Source organism: Rhipicephalus sanguineus, chromosome 3 (genome assembly GCF_013339695.2).
Source record: "Rhipicephalus sanguineus isolate Rsan-2018 chromosome 3, BIME_Rsan_1.4, whole genome shotgun sequence".
Taxonomy (NCBI): Eukaryota; Metazoa; Arthropoda; class Arachnida; order Ixodida; family Ixodidae; genus Rhipicephalus; species Rhipicephalus sanguineus.
This window is the reverse complement of record NC_051178.1, coordinates 7,698,724-7,722,141: the sequence shown is the minus strand read 5'-3', so window position 1 is coordinate 7,722,141 and position 23,418 is coordinate 7,698,724. Positions and strand designations below refer to the sequence as shown.

At 52.3% G+C, this 23,418-nt stretch overlaps 1 protein-coding gene across 1 annotated transcript in view; it reads right to left on the bottom strand.

The window, feature by feature from the left end:
* Positions 1-23,418, bottom strand: part of LOC119386432 (proteasome adapter and scaffold protein ECM29) — an 814,720-nt gene that overhangs the window by 490,770 nt on the left and 300,532 nt on the right. Inside the window, exons 14-15 of the mRNA XM_037653733.2 lie at positions 15,318-15,507; positions 15,145-15,239 (exon numbers count right to left, since the gene is read on the bottom strand). Of these exons, the coding sequence (XP_037509661.1) occupies positions 15,145-15,239; positions 15,318-15,507 (285 nt within the window). The remainder of the gene's footprint in view (positions 1-15,144; positions 15,240-15,317; positions 15,508-23,418) is intronic.

Here is a 23,418-nt window from a genome sequence, read left to right as displayed (position 1 = left end):
TGCTAATGGTCATGATGCGCGTAACTTCTTTCCCCCGTGCTCCCCGCTTAGCTTCCAGCGTTAGAACGAGAGGAGAGAGAAAGCAATTACAGCATGCGACAAATCTCTCTAAAAAAAAATCTGCAGCGGTCGATTCGTGAGGCCACCTTGAACGCAGCCATCTGATCGATGCTTGGAAAGTGTTGCCGGGCCCTTGGACAAGCATGCCAGGCAAAATCATTCAACATGTCATCTATTCCCAACTCATGAATTTCCTAGATTCGAACAATTTCTTCAATTCTGCACAGCATGGCTTCCACAATGGGTTTATCCTGTGAAACTGCTAGCTAGCTTTCTACATGCTTTACACTTAAATTTAGACCGTAATCAACAAACTTGTTCAAGTATGTGCAATACCCACACTTCTAACTCTCTCCCAGTAATGTCCGGGGTCGCCCAGGGATCGGTACTAGGGCCTATTTTGTTCCTAATATGCAGTAAAGTTTAGTACGACTGACAATTGGGCTAGTTGCTATGGTAAACTGGCTAGTAGCATAGCGTGGGAAGACACCAGGACAAAGAAGAAGTACGAGACGAACACGACCGCTAACTTTCAACAACGAAAATTTTATAAAGTAACATGTGGTGCACACATGTTACTTTATAAACGCAACAGTAGCTGCTAACAAAGCACTCCGATTTCTAAAACATGACTTACGTCACGTGCCTCAACCCCTAAAATTGCTAGCCTATAAAGCAATTGAGATTGAGATTGTCTTTGGAACATGTTTCAGCCATTTGCAATAAGCATGCGCAAAAAGATGCTATTTAAGCAAATGTGGTCGTCAATAAAGATCAGTTCAAGTTCAGCGCTTGTGTCGTCCTTATTTTTCGTGCTTCGTGTATGTGTCCTAACTCTGTGTGCGCTGCCATTTATCGTAAATATAAACCAATCATCAGACCAAAGTTATGCCACCCTAATTTGGAGCCCGCATCGAGCTTACCTCATAAATGCACTTGAGGCAGCACAAAATTGAGCAGTCCCATTTATTCACTCATTTTATTCGTACAAGATCAGTGTATCATCGTTAAAAGAAGAGTCGTCCTTATTAAGTCTTGCTCTCCGTTGCCCCATTGCAACCACCCCAACTTTATCATCCCTCCAGCCCGCACATTTCACAGCACCGGCCATGCCTTGCAAGCCACCCGGCCACGCAGCCGCCCTATAACATCATCCTCCTTCCCATGCACAGTATGTGAATACCTCTACCGTCAGCACCTGCCCATATATACAGTAGAACCTCGTTGATACGTTTCCAAAAGAACCCCGCAAATAAACGCATGATCCAGGAAAACGTACGATTCAAATCCAGTAAAAATTGAGGCTGACAAGCCCATATTGAGGTGCAAGGGCAACAAACATTTATTTCTCAAAAAACATGGAGGGACTCTTCGATTTTCGAACTCCTGGCATCTCGCTGGCAGCCAGAGGTCAGCCAGCTAGTTCCGGTCCTGACCGAAAATAACATCGTAGTCACGTGTATTGAAATCCCGAGACAACCCGAATATTGCAAAATCGAACTCTGGGACAACCAGTGTAAACGTAAAGAAACGCTACCACCGTGTCAGCAGACAAAACTTTGCGCTGCATGAGCATCGGTTCTTTCTGCATTGCCGCTTGGAAATATGGGGCTAGGTTTGCCGAAGAGCAGAAGTGATATTCTCGAGCATACGCATTTGGGATACGATCACGTACGTTCGAAAGATCACGTGTGATTCACCCCGTCCGTGAAGAAAACTGCCGCCCCGCTAAAGGCTTAACAAGCTCAACTCTTCGCATTGCACATAACAATCGCGGTACAACACGATATGCGAAATCTCGCGAAAGTGATAAGCGTCCTCAAAAGCGAGAGCTGTTCGAGGCTATCGCATACTACATCGCACACTCACGCTGATCAGTTTGCGTTCTGTCTTAACTTACATGCGCTGGTATGTTCGCCGCCACTCGTAATCGCACCATCTCGCATGGCGGAACGGGCTTTAAAAGATAACGCCCGGCGTGATGGCAACCGAAGGTGAAGTCCCCAAGCGCCCGCACTGCGATCTGTCGAGTCCTCACAAAGATGGCGGCGAGCACGCATCGTCTCGTTTTGGCGTCTGATAACCCGAAACTTCCCAGATATCTTCCAGAACAAATCTTTTCTGGCAGCTTCTGACGACCTGCTGGTAGGCATAATTGCCCAGCCAGAGAAATACGAACGCCGACTGGAATTGCGCCGGGCAGAGCAACCCAAAAACGAATGCGCTCCGGGAGAAAAGTGTGGGGGAAATTATCGGCCATATTCACTGGGCACAATGGTGGCGTTGCTATGGTTACGGGTCGTGGCGTGCTGTGCAGCGGTGGCGATGCGGCGGCAGCATGTGCATTTCCGCGGCAAGCTGTTTGAAGATCTTGACGGCCAGCGTCGTCGCCTGCTTTCGGGTCGGTGTATGTGGTTGACAGAGAGCAGCGATCGAGCAATTCGGAGAAGACACGGAGGGGACGATAGAAGATGCGGAGGGGACAATTGTGCAAAGCAGAGAAAGCGCGGAGGGGGGAAAGGCACTGCGGAGAAGCTGCTGTCGCCATGCGGCGGCTGTCTGCCACTTCGCGCTTCACAAGTCACGGCCACCTGGATTGGGGCATGCCGCGCGCCCCGATCCAGGTGGCCGTGCACGAGTACACGAGAGGGCCCTTTTTGCGCGCCTGAATGGGAGTTTCTGACTACAAAACGTATCATACGACCGCAGTTTTCCGCGGTGCTGAACGTTGCTGCCGAATAATCGTATTTTCCGGGAACGCATTAACTGGAACGTATTACACACAGCTGTACTGGCTTATTCTTAATTTTTGCGATTTAGAGCGTAGGAGCTGGGAAATCGTACTAAGCGGGAACGTATCAACGAGGTTCTACTGTAATTGCTCAACCATCACAAACTGTCTGTCGCTTACTTCACTTGTCATCATTGTATTCTTCTTTTCGTTGTTCTGTATACCCACCCCTTACGTAACATCGCCCTTGTGGGGTCCTTAAGGTAATAAAGTGAAGCCAAGTACAGAGCAGCGTGTGTAAGCCAGTGGAACACACTGTACATTGTTGTCAGTGCCTCTCATTGCCCTGTAACACACATGGACACATTCTACAGTCCGTCCCAGCGCCTCCCAGTGTGCTGTAAAACACAGGGACAGACTGTGCAGTTTCCTGAGCCCTATAAACACTAGAACATACTGTACAGTGTTTCTAGTGCCTCCCAGTGTACCATAAAACAGTGGGACAAACTGTAACGTGTTCCCAGTTCCTCCCAGTGCACAGTTAAGCAGTCTGACATCCTGTACAGTGTTCCCAGTCCCTCCCAGTGCGCTGTAAAACAGTGAGACAGCCATTAGAGTGTTCCCAGCAGCACAGTGAACGGAATAACAGCAGAACACATTGTACAGTGTTTCCTGTGGCGCCCAGTGCCCTGTAAAACACTGGTACACCATGTACATTGTTCCCAATGCCTCCCATTGCGTTGTAAAACAGTGGGACATCTTGCAAAGTGTTTCCACTAGCTACCAGTGTACTCTAAGACAGTGCGACACCCTCTACAAAGCTTCCAGAGCCTCCCATTGCTGTAAAACAGCGCTACATCCTGTACAGTGCTCCCAGTGCCGATAAAGAAATACACACTGACGCAAGCTGTGTAGGACTTGACCTGTACAACAGATGGAAAGTCGAGAAAGGGTGATCGCTTATGCTAGCCGGTTGCTGTCAAAGGCTGGATCAAATTATTCGACGACAGAAAAAAGAGTGCCTCGCCATCATTCAGGCTACATCAAAGTTTCACCCATACCTACAAAGCAGGCCCTTAAACCTTTTGAGGGTTCTCGCCGTACATGTGCGGCATCACCTAACAGGCACCAAAGGGTTTTCGTCGTACATGTACAGCATTGCCTGTATGTTTAAAACACGTGCCTTTTTCAATGATTGCTCTTGCTTGGCATGTGCCGCCACACCTCAGGAATACGTGGAATTTTTTTCATGTGCCGATATCTCTCCGTTGTTTTTCTTTTTTGCTTCCCAAAGCGGCGCACTGGCTTATAACTTACCCATCCGAGCATGTTCGTGGTGCGGCTGGTTGAAAATGTGCGCCTTTTTCAATCATTTCTCTTGCTTGGAATGTGCTGCCACGCTTCGGGAATACATGGAATTTTTTTCATGCACCGGTGTCTCTCCGTTGGTTTCTTTCTATCCTTTTTTTTTGCTTTCTGAAACAGTGCGGCGGCTTTCACTTGCGCATCAAAATGCACGCACGCAGTGCGGCTGGTTTCAGTTTCGTCCTTCGGGTGGTTATCGCTTCTTGCGCCCGCAAAGCTGATGGCTGTCTGGTTTCTGATCTCTCAAAGGGTGACCACTTGTGACTCTCTCGTTTACTGCTCCCAGGCATGATTACTTCTGTTTCCGTGCGGTGCTAACTTACACAAACGCTGCCACCGCGGTTGCGTTTCCTGTTTTGGGGAGCACGAACATTTTTTACCAGAAACGTACTCTGATGTGCTTGTTTTTGTATGTCTGTGAGCTATAATTAATGTAATGCATAATTTTTATTTACAAGAAATTGTATAAGTGTTCTCTTTAGGATTTTGCTTGATGTTACTACGCATGAACAATGTGTATGTAACAAAAATGATTTTTTTTTGTCACTTTACGGTCACGCAAAAAAATCTTAGGCAATTTTTTTCTGAAATAGAATCGTCTGAAGAATTTACTTCAGCAATAAAAGAATTACACATTTTTGGACTGCATTTAGCGAGAAAATTCAACCCTCAAAAGGTCAAGGTTGTGAGTGACCACTATGCCTTGTGTTGGCTAGGGAGCATGAAGGATCCCACAGAGCGCCTCATACGGTGTACTTAGGAATTCAACATCATGGTGGTTTACAAGACCAACCGAAAGCACTCTGATGCTGACTGCTTGCCCCGCGCACCGTTTGACCTGCCGCCGCATGACAATCTTGACAAAGACAGCTTCTTGGGGCCCATAAGTGCCGATGACTTCGCTGAGCAACAGCGAGCCAGTGATGCTACCGAGGAATTCTGATATGGAGCAATTTTTGGAGCAGCAAAATTTCCGTTTTGGAGCACTTTGGAGCAGCAAAATTTTCATCTTGGAGCACTTTGGAGCAGATAATTTTGCATCTGGGAGCACTTTGGAGCAGCGAATTTTACATCCTGGAGTGCAATACAGAAGCATATTGCATTAACATTCAAGCACCTGAGTATTATTATGGGGCTCTTATGAAGGCTAGAAATATTTCGATTCATTGCAAATCTCATGGAAAAAATCATTCTCAGGAGCATAGGCGTGCGCACAGGGGGGGGGGCAGGGGGGGGGGGAGGCCGCCCCCCCCTAATCGCCTAAAAGGGGGGGGGGGCGCAAAAACTGCCCCGTACATTGACCCTTGCAATAGCAATTATATGGACACTCTCGGCGGATTTTCGCCGTCGCCGTTGCCGTAATTTTCCGTATAAAGTCCAAATTATTAACATCACCACGCGCATTCTAGCCGCGGGTAAAAGCTCGCGAGCGCTGGCGACGAACGCGGCTGAAGCGGAGATTAAACTAGCCGGCCGTCTGTCTCCGCCGCACGGACAGCACATGAGATAACATCTTCCCGCGTGCGGGCCTGCCGTCGATTGCTCATCAAACAGAGAGGAAACGCCCCGCCCGTCTTTCGTAAGAAGCATGAAGGGACGCCAGCGGAGCGGAAGGGGGGGGGGGAGCAGCATCTTTCGAAGGGCGCAGTCGCTTGCGCGCGCGCTATCTCAAGGCATCAGGAGACGACTCGTAAACTTGCTGTGCTCTCAACGCTTCGGTTCCTGGAGGGGCCATATTCCCTTAAACCAGCGTTTTGTTGAGTTACGCGAGATCGGATCCAAAAGAGTTAGCTGCTAGTCTTACTTCGTTTCACAATACAATTTTTTGGTATCGCATTCATTGCTTCGCTCTAAAGCGAAACTGAGTTTTTTTTTAACCGTTAGCTATTGACCCCCGAAAGCGAGGGGCGGACGTGTAACATGGCGTAGCCGCTTCACTGTGGGCCGTCAGCGACGGGCCCGCTACTGACAGCTGATCATTTGCGGCTGCTCCGACCAGGAGATATGATTTTACTAATGAGATGACATTTTTAAAAAAGCAAGCAAAAAATTTGAATAGGAACCCTAGCACGTGAGCTCGAAAGGGCAGGGCCTTTTAGGGGGTATTTACCGCAGAGTGATTACAAACTCGGACGTGCTGGCGGAAGGAATTACGAAAAAGCTGTTCTGGATGAAGATCCATGGATAAAGTATATCTGAGGAAAAGTGTCAACGCGTTTCCACCGTTCGCGTGCTCTTCCATAAACGCGAAGCAAGGAAAATTCGATATTGTCCCATATATCTACTGCGAGCGATACCAGATTTCATTCCGCGATGTCCGGAAACAGAAGTGACAGACATTTTAGCGGCACTCATGTAGTTATTACTGAACATTGCTTTCCTTACGTGCCGTGCGACGCTTGAAACGAGCTATCAGCAGCGTTTCTGGAACAGACGACGTCCGCCGAAGAATCACCGTCGCACTTTCTCGCTACCGATAGGCCTAGACGTCACGAGCCTCTGCGGAGAGCGCGTTTTGCTGTCGAGCCGACTTGCAGAACAGAAGCTGCGTCGGCACCGTGCATGGCATCGTGGCTTACTCGGAACGCACGCGCGAGTGCTATTTATTCAGTGGAATAATTCTTGGTCCGTGATTGCGACTTTATTGGCAGCCCCAAGATCGAGCTGCACATGTTCCGACGCGCCGGCAGTGCGATTTTCCGTGATAGACGCCCCCAAACCCGAGACTTTGGCGCAGTTTGGTGCAAATTTCGTCGATATTATCAGGATGGCGCAGTAAATACAATGTGGCGCACTTTGGCGCAGTTGGCGCAGGAGTGGAATCACTGGCGAGCTGACCCGGAACTCAGCGGCCTTGTGGAATACTTTGAGGGCAAAACTGCCGTTATTCCGAAGGTACTCAAGTGAGGACTGGCGTAATTTTTCTTCAGAAACAGCATCCTCCTAAAGAACTTTTCTCCGGCCTGAGCCAACTACCTTGTTGTTGTACCTTCGGCACTGCAACCAGAAGTTTTTAGGGGCCTCAGCAACACATGAACGTTGGTGTCGTGCTATATTAACGCGATAGCATTAAAGAGCTTGTTTGCAGAAATTTCGGTGCCGGCAGTGTTTTTGGTTGTGAGCGAAAATTTGGGGTAGATGCGAATAAATATAGGAGCCAGAGGGCGTTTGCACTTTGGCTTTCCTTGCAGCACAGTTTAGGTCTCCACCGAGAAGCGAAGGCGATAAGAGTGTGTGTGCGTGTGTGGATATCGCTATCGCGTTCCTCTTAAAGGCAAAGCTTAAGGGTTCCTCCGTTTTTTTTAGTAAGGCATAGATGTTCATAACTTGTTTTATGCGCATGACAGCCAGACTGGTGGAACTGGTGCAGCGCAGCCATGCCTGCCATACCGTTTCGGTCCTCGGGGGCCGTGCAGTTCAGCATTGCCAAAGGCGTTCACGCGTGTCCTTTAGAAGCACTGCAGTTTGGCTTTGAACAAATGAAACTGTTATTGTAGCGAAGCGTTGGAAGCCTCTAATGGGTCGCCCTCTCGAGCGCTTACTAGTGGGTCGTCCTCTTCCGCTCTTCTGAGACAGCACGCTCCTCGCGCTCAGAGTCGGCACCCCGCCTTGACTGTCGCAGTCGTTTATCGTCGCCGAGTGCCCGCTAATAAACGTCTTTATAATTTGGTGGAGGGTGCTGGGCTTTCACAACAACTTCGGCCCTCATTCGATGCCCCTGGCTCTTCGATCCCGTACCCTGCCGCCTACGATGCCTCAAGACGCCTCCCAGCAAACGGCCCCGCCTACACCGACCTCCTGCCCAGGTGTGCCTCGTATCCGCGACCCTCCGGTCTTCACTGGCGCAGATGGCACCGACGTGGAGGACTGGCTCGCGATTTACGAGCGCGTGAGTGTCCCCAATAAATGGGACGAGGCAGGAAAGCTGACTAACCTCGTTTTCTACGTCGCGGGTGTGGCGGGCTTGTGGTACAACAACCACGCATCAGATTTTACAACGTTGTCCGACTTCAAGACCGCCATTGTCAATGTGTTTGGCCGCCCTGCCGTTCGTAAGCTGCAGGCCGAACAGCGCTTACGTGAACGCGCTCAGCAGGCCGGTGAATCATTCACCAGTTACATTGAAGACGTCCTCGATTTCTGTAAGAAAGCCGACGCCACCATGTCCGAATCAGACAAGATCCGGCACATCATGAAAGGCATCGACGACGACGCCTTCACCATGCTGCTCGCCAAGAACCCCAGCACAGTGGCTGAGGTCATAACGCTCTGCCAAAGCTATGAGGAGCTGCGCCGGCAGCGATCGATGACCCGTCGCTCTCCATCACGCGACGCCGAGCTCGCTGGCTTGTCGACCATATCCGACCACTCCGCGTTGCTCGCAGAGATGAAGACATTCGTGCGCGAGGAAATCGCGCGCCAATTCTCTCTGCTGGACTTTGCTCGCCCGCAGTACGTCCAACAGCCGTCGACCACCCTTCTGCCTCCGCTCCGTCGAGCAATTGAGCAAGAAATCGCAGAGGTCATGCCCGAGTACCACCAGCACCATACGGCTCCTGCACCCTTGAGTTACGCCCAAGTGGTCGCAAGAACGCCCCCAACAATCTCTACGGCTGCCTCACACATTTACGCCGAAGCCTCCGCTCGACCTCATTCTTTCGAAGCGGATGTGCCGGTAACCTGCGCCGACGTCACGCACAGGCCACGACTGCAGCCCACCGTCCAGTCCTATCAGTTGCCGCCCCGTCAATCCCGTCCTGCACCATGGGCGGGCCCTGCCCCAGCGAACCGATGGCGCACACCTGACAACCGCCCATATGCTTCGCATGCGGTTACGCCGGCCACGTGGCGCGGTATTGCAATCGCGTGCAGCCGCCTAGAGTCGCGTCGCCTGCCACCAGCCCGGCGAACCGCCCATATTACGACCCACCTACGCCACTGTCGCCGACGTCTCGCCCCGCTCCATCTACCCGCCGTTCCCCGTCACCACGACGCCGCTCGCTGTCACCGATGCGGCCACGTCTGGTCCCACGAGACCAGGAAAACTAGTCGTCGCAGTCCACGAGGCAAGGGCTGCGATGCTGTCGAACTGCGAAAGCCCTCAGCGACGCCCATCGAACGTGATAGACGTGTTTGTGGACGGTGTTCGTGCATCTGCCCTTATCGACACTGGAGCCGCCGTATCCGTTATGGACGCAAAGCTCAGCCGAATACTGCGAAAAGTGACGACGCCACTTTCCGGGCTCTCCCTCCGTACAGCCAGCGCCCAAAGCATTCAGCCTACAGCGGTATGCACAGCCCGCGTCATGATTAAGGACGCTATGTACGCCGTCGAATTGATCATAATTCCTGCATGCTCTCACGACGTCATCCTCGGATGGGATTTTCTCTCCCGCCACGACGCCGTAATTCATTGCGCACCCGCCGAAATAGAGCTCTCACCATTCTCTAATTTGACGCCGGCAGACAGTCCATCGGCTGCGAGCAAGATACTCGTCAAAGACGACATAAAAGTGCCTGCAAACTCGTCAACGGCGGTGTCAGTCTACTGCGCCAGCCTATCCGACACCGTTGCACTCCTCTCGCCATATGACCGTGTTTGCACGAGGAAAGGCTTGCTGGTGCCTTTCGCGACCGTTCAAGTCACCCGGGGCAGCACCTCTATTTATGTAATCAACCCCTCCCCGTACAGTGTTACGTTGGTGCGAGGGGAATGTCTGGGCAGCGTAGAACCCCTCGAAGACGCACAACTTATGGACGAGCCCGATGATTCGCACGGCCGAAGTTCGAGCACGCTCAGTGCTGTTTCGACGTCTGGTTCATCACACGCTGACGTATTTGGTTCCTCCATAGCTGACAACCTTACGCAGGTCCAGCGTTCCCAGCTTTTGGACCTGTTGGAAGAATTTCGCCCTTCTTTCGATGTCGCTCAAACTTCTCTCGGCCGCACGTCGGCCGTTACGCATGGCATCGACACTGGCGACCACCTGCCACTGCGGCAACGTCCATATCGCGTATCTCCTGCCGAACGCCGTGTAATCACCGAGCAAGTCGACGACATGCTTCGACGTGATGTCATTCGACCCTCTAACAGCCCCTGGGCGTCTCCTGTCGTTCTTGTTGCGAAGAAGGACGGTTCTGTGCGGTTCTGTGTGGACTACAGACGACTCAACAAGATCACTCGTAAGGACGTGTATCCACTGCCGCGAATAGACGACGCGATTGACAGCTTGCAAGGCGCCGAATTTTTTTCATCTCTCGATTTGCGCTCAGGGTACTGGCAAGTACCTATGGCTGATGACGCTCGACCGAAGACCGCCTTTGTCACGCCCGACGGCCTGTACGAATTTAACGTCATGCCGTTTGGGCTGTGTAATGCGCCCGCCACCTTTGAGCGCATGATGGATACCGTTCTGCGCAACCTGAAATGGCACACGTGCTTGTGCTACCTCGACGACGTCGTCGTGTTTGCTCCGGACTTCTCCACGCATCTTCAACGCCTACGGCATGTTTTGACGCGTTTGAGCGACGCCGGTCTGCAACTGAATCTAAAGAAGTGCCGGTTTGCAGCACGGCAGCTGACAATCCTCGGCTACGTCGTGTCCAAGGACGGGATTCTTCCTGATCCCGCCAAGCTTCGGGCCGTGACTGAGTTCCCCAAACCTACGTCCGTCAAAGAACTGCGCAGTTTCGTAGGACTGTGTTCCTACTTTCGGCGCTTCATTCGAAATTTCGCGACTATCATATCGCCACTGACGAAGCTTCTCGGAAGTAACGGGCCCCTCCATTCGTGGTCGTCGGAGTGCGACGACGCTTTCGCAAAGCTCCGTCGTTTGTTGACGTCGCCTCCCATACTACGCCACTACGACCCTGCGGCCCCTACAGAGGTACACACAGACGCTAGCGGTGTTGGCCTTGGCGCTGTCCTTGCGCAGCGCAAACCAGGGTTCCCTGAATATGTCGTGGCATATGCAAGTCGTACGCTTACTAAAGCCGAGACCAATTACACCGTCACCGAAAAGGAATGCCTGGCGATCATCTGGGCCCTTACGAAATTCCGACCTTATTTGTATGGTCGCCCATTTGATGTCATCACCGACCATCATGCACTATGCTGGTTGTCGTCATTGAAGGATCCCTCAGGCCGCCTCGCCCGCTGGGCACTTCGCCTACAGGACTACGATATCCGCGTGCTGTACCGCAACGGACGCCAGCATGCTGACGCCGACGCACTCTCGCGCTCCCCCTTGCCTGACGACAATACTTCCAGCTCAGTGTCTCCCAATGCCGTTTCGTCTATCGACATTCAAACCATCGCCACTGAACAGCACAAGGATCACTGGATTGCCTCACTGATAGCCTTGCTGAGTGATCCATCGGCGACACCATCCACTCGCGCATTGCGTCGTCAAGCGCACCATTTCGCCGTTCGCGACGACCTCCTCCACCGACGCAATTACGGCGACGGCCGCCAATGGCTACTCGTAATACCCCGCAGTCTGCGTTCTGACATATGCGAGTCGTTCCACTCTGACCCGCAGTGTGCACACTCTGGGGTATCGAAAACCTACCACCGCATTCGCCAACGGTACTTTTGGCGAGGGATGTACCGCTACGTGCAGAAGTTCGTTCGCTCCTGCATCGATTGTCAGCGCCGCAAAACTTCAACGCACCTGTCCCCGGCAGGTCTGCAACCTCTACCTTGCCCTGACCGGCCGTCTGGGCGCGTTGGCATCGATTTGTATGGACCACTTCCTCTAACGTCGGCTGGTAACCGCTGGGCCATCATCGCTGTTGACCACCTTACGCGATACGCCGAAACTGCCGCCCTCCCAGCGGCTACAGCGCGCGATGTTGCCTCCTTCCTGCTGCACCGATTCATGCTGCGCCACGGTCCACCCCAGGAGCTGCTCAGCGATCGAGGTCGTGTCTTCTTGTCCGAAGTCGTCGAAGCCATTCTCAAAGAGTGCAACGTTGTTCACCGGAAAACTACTGCTTACCACCCGCAGACGAATGGCCTCACCGAACGCTTTAACCGCACGCTCGGCGACATGCTCTCGATGTACGTCGCCGCCGATCACACAAATTGGGATGCCATTCTGCCTTTTGTCACCTACGCCTATAATACCGCCCCGCAGAGCACTACTGGTTTCTCGCCCTTTTTCTTATTGTACGGCAGGCACCCGTCGCACACGATCGACACAATCCTTCCCTACAAGCCGGACCCGTCTGAGTGTGCGCCTATTTCTGCCACAACAAGACTCGCTGAGGAGTGTCGGGAGCTTGCCAAGACATTTACTACGAATGACCAAGAGCGGCAGAAGAGCATTCGCGGTGACACCACCACTTCTGCGCCCACGTTCCTCCCTGGAGCACTCGTATGGCTCTCGGTCCCTACCACTGCACCGGGCCCCTCTTCAAAACTACTGCCGAAATACGACGGCCCCTACCGTGTCGTCGAACGCACGTCCCCGGTCAACTACGTGATCGAACCCCTTGAACCATCTTCGGACATGCGCCGTCGAGGGCGCGACATTGTCAACGTGGAGCGCCTGAAACCCTACCATGACCCGCTCATAGTGACAAGCAGTTAGGTCGCCAGGCGGCTCCCTTTTCGTACCCGGGGTAATTGTAGCGAAGCGTTGGAAGCCTCTAATGGGTCGCCCTCTCGAGCGCTTACTAGTGGGTCGTCCTCTTCCGCTCTTCTGAGACAGCACGCTCCTCGCGCTCAGAGTCGGCACCCCGCCTTGACTGTCGCAGTCGTTTATCGTCGCCGAGTGCCCGCTAATAAACGTCTTTATATTATATTTACTTTACGGTAGTTTGCTTGCTTCGAACAGTTTGCCGTGAATCGAAGAGAACATCATAAACTATTAGAAAAATATGCGAAAGTTCAAATATTCCCACACCCCTAGTCCAGAGATTTTTCATAAATCTCTCCTAAGGTGCACTCCTCTACTACAACAACCTTTTTGCAAATACATACCAGATTTTTCTTAGCCTCGTAGCGCGAGTGTCAGCCGCGCCGCTACTCTCGACACCAGGTGCCGCCTGGTGGTGCAGACGACGCGGGGGCTGCTGAGAGCGGGAGGTAATGGCCGTGCTTGCGTAGCGTGTTCCCTTGTGTCAGTGCTTTCACAGCTGTTAGAAAGTATCGGTCTCAGCTGCTTGCTTGCCGCATACTCGGAACGGCAGTGCAATGTATAAAAATTCGTCTGGGTGACACTGCACCGTTGTTGGGTGCCCGAACAACGAGCGAAAAAGGAAGCGGCTGATGCAACGGACCTGCAACGGTCACGGGAACATGAGCGGCTTGTGTTTGTGCAGTGTGCATTCTAGACGTTTTCAAGGCCCTTGATTTCGATAAGTAATAAGTGAGTTGGTGTTCTTGCTCAGGAGGTCATATTTTCTACCTATTCAAACGGCTGCCCTGCAAGTGCATGGGTTAAAACAGGACCACCCTATGGATGAAAAAAAAAAACTAATAAACTGAATTACTAGAACGACAACGACGAATCTTGAAATGAGAAATACAGTATCCATGCAGCTCACCAGATATTTTCTCAAACTGCGAAGCCAATTAACAAATGTTTCTCAATTTTGTCTGAAGACTTACAGGCGCCACCGCAGCTGCCGAGGGGAAGCAAGCTTCAGTTATTAACATGCACGGAAATTTCAACACGCGGGTGTTTAAGCTTGCTTCCGAGATCCAAAATGCGGCCACCTTGGCTGTAAATTTGTTCAAAGAGGCACAGGTAGACCTCGATGTAACGAACTGTTTCACTTTTTGCAACTTCATGTCCATAGAACAGATGTATCTTGAACCTCACAGCCGCGAGGCATGTCTACCTGTGGTTTCATAACAACAAAGTTTTACTCTGACAGCAAAGGAAGGCCGAGGCGATAAATCCTGACCCGGCTCAATCGTGATCGAAAGTGCTCGTGTGACAGGGATCTTGTCATTGCAGGGGCGATCCTTCATTTGCGGTTAAGTATATCCAGACCGAGGCATGTCGCAATAGAAAGTGCATGCGTGTGCGCCGCTCGGTCAGGATCGAACTTAATCAATATCAGACTCAAACGTAATCTTCGTCGGTTTGAATCGTGATTCAAAGCACCTCTGCGGCGGGTTATTTCTGCGGGCTGCTGTTTAAGAACACAGAGGTCGGGGGCCGGCATGCGCGCTGCGTCTTCGGACACTACGACAGGCCATGCTTTCGCAGTAATCTCGCTTAGAAACCGCACGTAATCTCAGCTGCAGCGTTGAGCGTTAAAAACTGAAATAATCGCCTAATTAAATTCATCCCGTTGCATTTTGCGAGAGAGCACAAAACAGCCATCGTGCAGCACAAAGTCGGGCGGTAGCGCGGCACGAAAATATCTGTCGCTGCTGCCTTTCAGAAAAAAAAAAAAAGATACAGCTTACTAAGTTTCATCTGGCCGTTAGCATACGCAAATGCGTAAGTTTAAAACGTTTCTTGATACGATACAGTTCTAAAAAAAAGGAATGAACAGCTGCACGGTGTTGCAACTATTCAAACCTTCGTGACGATGTTGCTGAACGTTCTCGCGATGTTTGGCAAGCTCCCTGGCACAATTCCACTGTTCGAAAATGTAGTCGCACGAAAGAAGACGCACGTCCCGACATTCAGAGAAGACTGAGCGGCTGCAACGCTTGCAAATCTGCCATCGCCCGCTACTGAGAGCCACAAGCGTGGTGCACCGTGCTGTGCGCCAGCGCGTTTCAGCAGCCCCCAAGCAAATGCTCGCACCGCGGCGCCTCGGTCGGCCAAACATGGCGGCCCGCTACGAGCGCTGGAAATTCTGGTCTATAGTAGCCAGTTTTTGTGGGGCCCAGTTGCTTCAGTGGACAAGGAACAGCAACTGAGGCTTGTCAATTTGAGTTATACTCAAATTGGCAAGCCTCAGTTGAGTTGAAATTGACAAGCATCACCCGTTGAGCCATACGGGTGATGAGGGCAACCTGCCTTGAGGACACCCGTCTCTGCTTCTTGAAGGCTGCAGGACTGGTCCAGTGCTGCCGATGCAACCAGCTCTACCAGGGAAGCCAAGGGGCCCTCGTCTGCACATGACACGGAGCCTATTATAAGCAAGTGCGGGACACGGCTTGTCACGAAAATGCTTCGCCCATTGTCCGCACCTGTAGCCAGAGGCAGGAATCGCACCAGTAGTTGTGCATACAGCTTCGGTCCCTTGTCCCCTTGAGCGGCCAGCGAGTGCAGGAAGCGGCAGACACGGGGTGCCCCTGTGGGCTCCCGAAGTGACCGCTCATCAGGTGCCTCAGTCGCACCTGCACTTGCATGCAGGCACCGACGCAGGTATCGCAGCACCTGCAGATGCAGCAACAAGACACTCAAAACCACACAGCTGCACTGCACAAGAATTCCTGCACAGCAAACCAGGCCTTAATACCAAGTTGTGTGCTCCAAGATAACACCTCCAGATCAGAAGCACTGATGACCCTAAGAGTGTTGATAACAAGGTGCATATAGGTGTGCAGCACAGGGTGCTCCATTGGGGGGGGCTAGTTCACTACACAGCCACCTCCTAGCTTCACCGTGGATGCAAAAATGGAAGCGATCACCTGCGTCTCACAATGGCCTCCCCACCATTCCGAGCTAAAGGGGCAAGTAAACAGTTCTTGCAATGCAGCAATGGGGGTTCTCGGCTGCCATTATCGTCAAAAAGCTGTATGGCCATAACTTTGCACTTTAAACAACGGTACAAGTACGACTGAGCAAAGAAATGAGGCAGGCTCAGTGGCCCCTTAGATCAGTGTTTCTCAGCCACGAATTTTTGGGGACCCTTGTGGACCAGTGGAATAGATGAGGGACCCCTTGCAGTGAGAGAAAGAAAGATTGGGGATCACAACACAGCGTGAAGTACGTGGCTTTTATATAAATGGGTCTCAGCGCGGCCTGCAGAACCCCATTTGAGAACCACTGCTTTGGATGATTAGGGGGGCAGCCACCCCAGCACGCCCCCCCCCCAAGCACATATCTATGCATATGCCTTTACAGTGTGCCTGGTCACACCTATAAAAAAGAACTGACACTAAATTTGTGTGCTTGCTGTCAGTGTGTGGTCATGCAGCAGTTTTTGTACTCTTTTGTTGCTTTTGACAACAATGCCTGGCTCGGACAACTTTTATTAAGGAGTCCTCGTTAGGTGTATGCGCGAGTACAAGCCTGGGACACGTGGGAGTAAACAAGACATTATGTTATGAAAGCTTCGATTACAATTAGAACAAGAAGTTTATTTACAGAATTTACAACTGTCTCGAGACGTGATTCTCGGTTCGTCGCTCCAAAGTCTCTGACTGGTCTCCGAAGTTCCCCCGCACCGGCCACTCTCTCACCCTCGTGGTATTTCTTCTGTTTTGTTTCCATTTTCACTTGTTGAACGCCACGTGCGCAGTCCCGATGCCTTTCCAGGAAAGCCCCACAACCCCGTCGCGCCGTTTGTGCCGTGCCCAAGAGGGCGGTGTGGTGTACCGTTTAGCTGACAGGAGGGGAGGACTGCGTGCTTGCGTGGCGGGGGGGGGGGGGGGGAGAGGAGAGACGCCTTACGACCCTGCAGAAAGCGCACTTGCGTCCCAACGCTGAGGTGTTTTGTCTTTGGGGACCTCGTGCGAGGCTACTGTTGGTTGGGGGGCCTCGCGTGAGGCTACGGGAAATCCTTAACATATTCCTTGCACAATGAGCGTAGCTCACTGACCTCGAGCCTCTAACAGATGAACAAGTTGAACAGGCCGTCGTACGTTCTTTTCCCCAGGCAGGCGTATCATGCAGGCGCGGGTGCGTCCATCGCGTCCCGGAAAAACTTCAATAATTCTGCCAACCTTCCACGTATGACGTGGGTGAAAGTCATCAAGTAGTAACGCCAGGTCGCTGACCTGCAAGTCACTTGCTGCTGCCGGAGTGGTGTGGTGATGTGACCTGAAAGAGCACAAGTACTCTGCTCGCCAGCGCTTCCATAGTAGATCAGATAATTTCTGGTGATACTTCCACCGACGTGCTAGTTCGCTGGCGTAAGAAGCAGTCGGCTGTTCTCCGCGAGTCGGCAGGGAGGTCAAGCGTCTTCCTATGAGAAAATGAGCTGGTGTCAGCGGCTCCGCTTCGTCCTCGTCACTGGAAACGCAGGTTAACGGGCGTGAATTTATCACCGCCTCAATGTCCGTCAGGACAGTGCAGAGTTCCTCAAATGTTACGTAGCTGCACCCAAGCACTTTCTTCAACGAGGTCTTCGTTGAGCGCACCATTCTCTCCCAAAAACCTCCCCACCAGGGGGCTCTTTCCACATCGAATTTCCACTCGCTTCCCTGCTGAGACAAATAGTCGAGTGCTTCTTGATCACGCGCCGCTTTCCACAGCTTTTTCAGCCCACCTGCCGCACGGTGGAAGGTTTTAGCATTGTCAGAATAGATGGTGCGGCAGAGTCCGCACCGTGCCACAAAGCGGTGAAAAGCCAAAAGAAAGGACCATGTGGACAGGTCGGTGACTGTTTCCAAATGGATCGCTCTGGTGACAGCGCAGGTGAGCAGTAAGATACTGGTAAATTACTGGTGAGCAGTAAGATACTGGAGCAGTAAGATGTAGGACTTCTGTATCTTGCCATCCGTTTTCGTGAGCACTGGTCCGGCGAAGTAGAGGAAGGTGCCGCTTCAGATACCCTGTCTCTAGGTAGTGGCGCGACAGGCTGCGTTGCAGCCTTGCTGCTCATCTTGCACACAAAACAACGGTTCAACACCTTCTTTACTGCCTGTCGAGCTCGAACGATCCAAAATGTCTCTCTCAACTGCGACAATGTGTCCAAACAGCCAGCATGCAGCAGCCGCCGATGTTCGTTCCGTATCACGAGCTCCACGAAGTGGTGTGACGCGGGCAGGACGATGGGGTGCGCCGTTTCATAGGCCAAATTCGACTTCTGCAAACACCCCTTTAGTCGCAACAATCCGCTGTCATCGATGAACAGTTCCAAGCTTTTGAGGTCTGGCTGTTGTTTGAGGCGGCTGTTTGACTCAACATTGCTCCGTGTGTCACCGAACGCTTCCCTCTGCACCTCTCGGGTCAGAAGATCCCGGGCTTCCGGAATTTCTTCAGGACTGAGCGCGCCATTTCGCCTCTGGGCACCGTGTTTGCAGTTATGCGTGAACCGACGCACCCAAGATGTCACTCGTAACAAACGATTCAAGCCGCTGAAGCGCTCGATGTCTATGAGAAGTGGAAGGGCAGTCGCGGAGACACTACCCACTGTCAACCTTCGCTTTTCGTGGACGATTTCTGCGGGAACGTCAGCGACTAGGCAAGGCCATGTTGTCGATGCCTGAGACAGCCATGTCGGTCCTCTCCACCATTTCTCGCATGCCTTCAAAGCCTCCGGGAGACGCCTCTGGTGATCAGATCCACTGGATTGTCTCCGCCCGGGCAATGTCGCCAATCGCTCGGATCAACCAGCCTTTGGATTTCTAGCACCCGGTTCGCCACGAAAGGCTTCCATTGGGTAGCTGAGCCTCTTATCCAGTGCAGAGTGTTGTGTAGGGCAGGAGCGCGGCGTAACCCGCGGCGGGCCGACGGAGAGGCTGAACGACGGGAGGGCGCGTAAAGTGACGACGCAGAGACCAAGCTTCGGCGACACTGACGGGAGACTGCTCTCCCGCGTTTATTGCAGGTGGTTTTAAGGAGGGAGAAGAATGGCTATTGGTCCGTGAAGCACGGGTCACATGACCGGCATGGCCACACCGGATTGGTGATAGCAAAGAGGCATGGGGGAGACCCAGCTCCACCCAGTGGCATGTACAAGGACCTTTACTGCACTGGTGTTTCCGCGTGCCACGAGGGGTCGTACGACACAACACAGAGCAATCATAGAGTCTGTCCAAAGGGTCACCCTAGAGAGGCCCTCACCCAGGGCTTCCCTCAAATTGGCGCACATTCGAGCACCCAACACGGTCCCGAGGAGCTCCAACCGCGGGAGCAATAGCGTTTTCAGTGGCGCCACGCGTGTCTTTGCCCAGGATGAGGCTCCCGGTGGTCTTCCCATCTCTCTCGCCGCGCAGGTATGCGACCGCCCCATAAGCGCGTGGACTTGCGTCTGTAAATATGTGCAACTCGGCGGCTTCCATGTGGCAAGCGTAGCGACGGGGAAGGGTAATAGCAGTAAGGTGGTGCAGATTATCGATCCACTTTTCCCACCTCTCATTCACACTTGGCGGTAGCGGTGCGTCCCATTCTAATCCAAGTGTCCAGAGCTCTTGAAATAGCATCTTGGCTGTGATGGTGACTGGGCCAAGAGGACCAAATATCCTTGCTGACGCCTGCAGTACAAATCGCTTGGTGTTTCGGTTTACGGTGATAAGCTCCAACACAGTTCTGAGAGGATACCGCAGCTCGTCGCTCTCCCTGTTCCACTCGAGCCCTAGCACAGGTCTGATGTCGCGGCCTCACTGGCACTACACGGATTCTCGACCCCATCGGAAGTGAATCGCTGTTGCAGTGTGTCGCTGTTGGAGCTTCACTTCCTCAGCTTCATTCCAGCAGATCTCATGATCTGCCGTGCCTTCTCGTAGAAGGTAGTGGCCTGTTGCACGCTGTCAACGCCCGTAATTAGGTCGTCAACATAAAGACACTTCTCTAGTACCTTGGCAGTGTCTGACAGAGCAGCGCCGACTCCAGCGAGATGGTGTCGAATAGTGGCGGCCAGTATAAAGGGGCTGCTTGTTGCGCCAAACGGGATTCGTGTCATGCGCCACACCTCAATTTCATCACTTATTGTTTGCTCGGTTGGCCGGTCACGGAACCACAGGAAGCGGAGTGCGTCGCGGTCCTCAGGGTTTACACCAATCTGAAGGAAAGCTTTTTCAATGTCCGCTGTGATCGCAATGGCATGACACCGGAAGTTAAAAAGCAGTTGCAGCAGGTCTGGGTTTAGGCTCGGGCCGGTCACTAGTGTGTCGTTAAAGGACATACAACCATGCGCTTTCGCGGAGGCGTCGAACACAATTCGCACTTTGGTCGTAGAGCTGCCAGGTTGTAGAACTGCCCGGTGCGGCATGTAGTAAATCTGGGCTCCGTTTTGGATCTCGTTTCCCGGAACCCTTTCGGCGAAGCCTTCTTCAGGATAACTCCGGATGGTTTTGTCATACTAAGAGAGTCTCTCATTGTTTGGCTTCAGATGGCGAAGCAACTTGTTTAGGCGCTGTCTTGCAACTGCCTCGTTAGTTTCCAAAGGCCAAGGGAGGCTTGCCTCGTAGCGGCCGTTCACAAAGCTCAATGAATGCACGAAATCGTGCCTCACGTGTTCGTTGTCTCCCGACAGGCCGTTGTTCGGCGAGATGCCGAGGCTCTCTAATTCCCAGAAGGCACGGAGCTCGTTGGAAAGGCCGGACGCCGACTCCACCACCCCGGTGCGTAGGACGGCCACCGTCAAGCAACACACGGTCAAGGCCGCCTGCGGAATGGGGCCCTGCAGAGTCCATCCAAAGTCAGTGTTCAGCGCGACCCCAGCGCTCCCTCAACAGCTCGCACTTCACCGCTCACTACATGCCAATAGCTGTCGGCTGCAATGGGTATCTCAATGTCCCTGCGGTCACCGCGGGTCGGTGATAATCGCCACGTCTGCCAACTGTAGATCAGCCACTCCGGGGAGGTGATGCACGTCGCTTGGTAGTACCAGTTTGTCGGAGCAGATCTCCTCGATCTTGAGCGCCTCGATGCAATGCTCCTTGCGGCTGTACTGGCTCCGAAACCACACTCGAACTAGGCGTTGCTTGCTCTTCATGACGTTAGCAGCCCCACCGAACGAATGAATAGTCACCTCTTCGTCACCGATCATCTCCAGGTTCAGTTCTCGAGAGAGGCTCTCAGTGACGAATGAGCGCTGGCTGCCCCCATCAAATAGACAGCGCGCCAGGCGCTTTCGGCAGGGACCGTTGACCCTTACTTGCGTCGTTTGCAGCAGAACCGAATTCTTGCTGCTGTTGCTCAGCGAAGCCGTCGAGTGGAGCTCCAGAGCAGTTTTCGGGTCAGAAGATGGCACGGGAGGGTCGCAGAGGGGGGTAATGTGGCGACGACCATATTTCGCGCACCGGATTGTCCAATTTCTGCACGCTTTCGTCATATGCCCTCTTTTCGTGCAACGGTAGTACCTCCCCGCATTCCGCAGCCTCATCTTCTTTTCCTTTATCGGTATGGGAGCAGTGCATTCAGCCGCATCATGTGAGAGAGAATCACAAAAGGGGCACTTTTCATTCTCGTGTTGCACACCCCCTTTAAGGCTGGCGGCAGAACCCTTTCCTTTGATGTAATCCGGATGCTGATCTTTCGGAGGGCGACTCTTAGCCGGCTCATGTGGAGCTTGTGTAAAGTTGAAAATTGGGCGAGTTGGTGATAGTTCATGTTTTACGTGGGAAGCAGCGCAATTTAGACACGGCACGAAAAAGAAACGTAGAAAGACAGGACGACCGCTGCACTCGCAACTAGTTTATTTCGAAGAAAACATAGTTAATATACATACATGCAGGTGTACCACGTGTGGCCATGACTTACATATTACAACGGTTTTTTTTTTTTTCTCAATGATTTTCCAAAAAAGACACTTCGCTATCACTCAGAACTACGGATGGCTGGCTGATGCAGTCATTTTTTCTTTTTGTGATATGGAAAGCTTCGATCACTTCCCTGGTTAGCTGATCCTTGTGATTGGAAAGTATTACCGTTTCAGAGAACAGCGGCTCGCAACCACAATCCACATTCTCACATTTCTCACATTAGACGGCATTGCTTGGATTGTGGTTGCGAGCCGCTGTTCTCTGAAACGATAATACTTTCCAATCACAAGGATCAGCTAACCAGGGAAGTGATCGAAGCTTTCCATATCACAAAAAGAAAAAATGACTGCATCAGCCAGCCATCCGTAGTTCTGAGTGATAGCGAAGTGTCTTTTTTGGAAAATCATTGAGAAAAAAAAAAAAAAAAAAACGTTGTAATATGTAAGTCATGGCCACACGTGGTAGTCCTGCATGTATGTATATTAACTATGTTTTCTTCGAAATAAACTAGTTGCGAGTGCAGCGGTCGTCCTGTCTTTCTACGTTTCTTTTTCGTGCCGTGTCTAAATTGCGCTGCTTCCCACGTAAAACATGGAGCTTGTGTGTTGCCTGCGTGGGCCCTTTCACGGCTCTCCAGTTCCAGGCGAAGCGAGCCAAGAATCGCTTCTAGAGTAGAGCTGTCGAGCACATCCTTGTCCGTTGCGTGGGTCTTGTGGAACTCAACAGCCCACTCGGTGGGCAGCACACAAAACAAAACCACACACAGCATCGCACCATATGTGTCCGGTTGAACACCCGAATTCTTCAGCCCAGCGACGTTCCTCTGGACATTGTCGTGTAGGTGTCCGAGCGCGTTAACGTCATCCAGCTGTTTAACTGTCTGCAGATTCAACAGCTGCGCAAGGTGCTCCTGCATGAGCACGTCCTGTCGGCCGAAACACTCCTTCAGAGTCTTTATGGCGTAGTCGTAGTTCTGTTCACTGGCCTGGATGTCACCGCTGCAGCCGCTCTGCCCGTCAGCACCGAACTTGAGGGCGCTTGCACTGCTGGTGGACGATAAGGCCGTTGTACTTCCGTTCACCGTACCTCCACCAGACAGGCTCTTTCGTTGCAAGGGCTCAAGACGGGTCCGCACACGTGTAATGAGCGCCTGGTACTTCCGCACGCCCGCGCACTCCTCGGCGAAGCCGTCGTCGCCGACATGCGGGTCTATGAGCGCGTCTTGATGCTTCAGATCTTTGGCGATGACCTTCAATTCAGCTCTTACTTCCACGATGCGGTCCTCATGCTCTGGTTCCAGGTCATTGGTTGTCTTCAGCAGCATAAGTTCATCGCTCAGCTTCTGCAGGTCGACACGCGCCAAGCTCCTCTTTGTTTGTAGACGCTCCATCTTCGATCAGCACAGTTGCATCTGTTCTCGCTGAACTTCTTGTTTCCGTTGAGCTTCCCGGGTTTCGGCACCAAAAAAAGTTATGAAAGCTTCGATTATAATTAGAACAAGAAGTTTATTTACAGAATTTACAACTGTCTCGAGACGTGATTCTTGGATCGTCGCTCGAAAGTCTCTGCCTGGTCTCCGAAGTTCGCCCGCACCGGCCACTCTCTCACCCTTGTGGTATTTCTTCTGTTTTGTTTCTATTTTCACTTGTTGAACGCCACGTGCGCAGTCCCGATGCCTTTCCAGGAAAGCCCC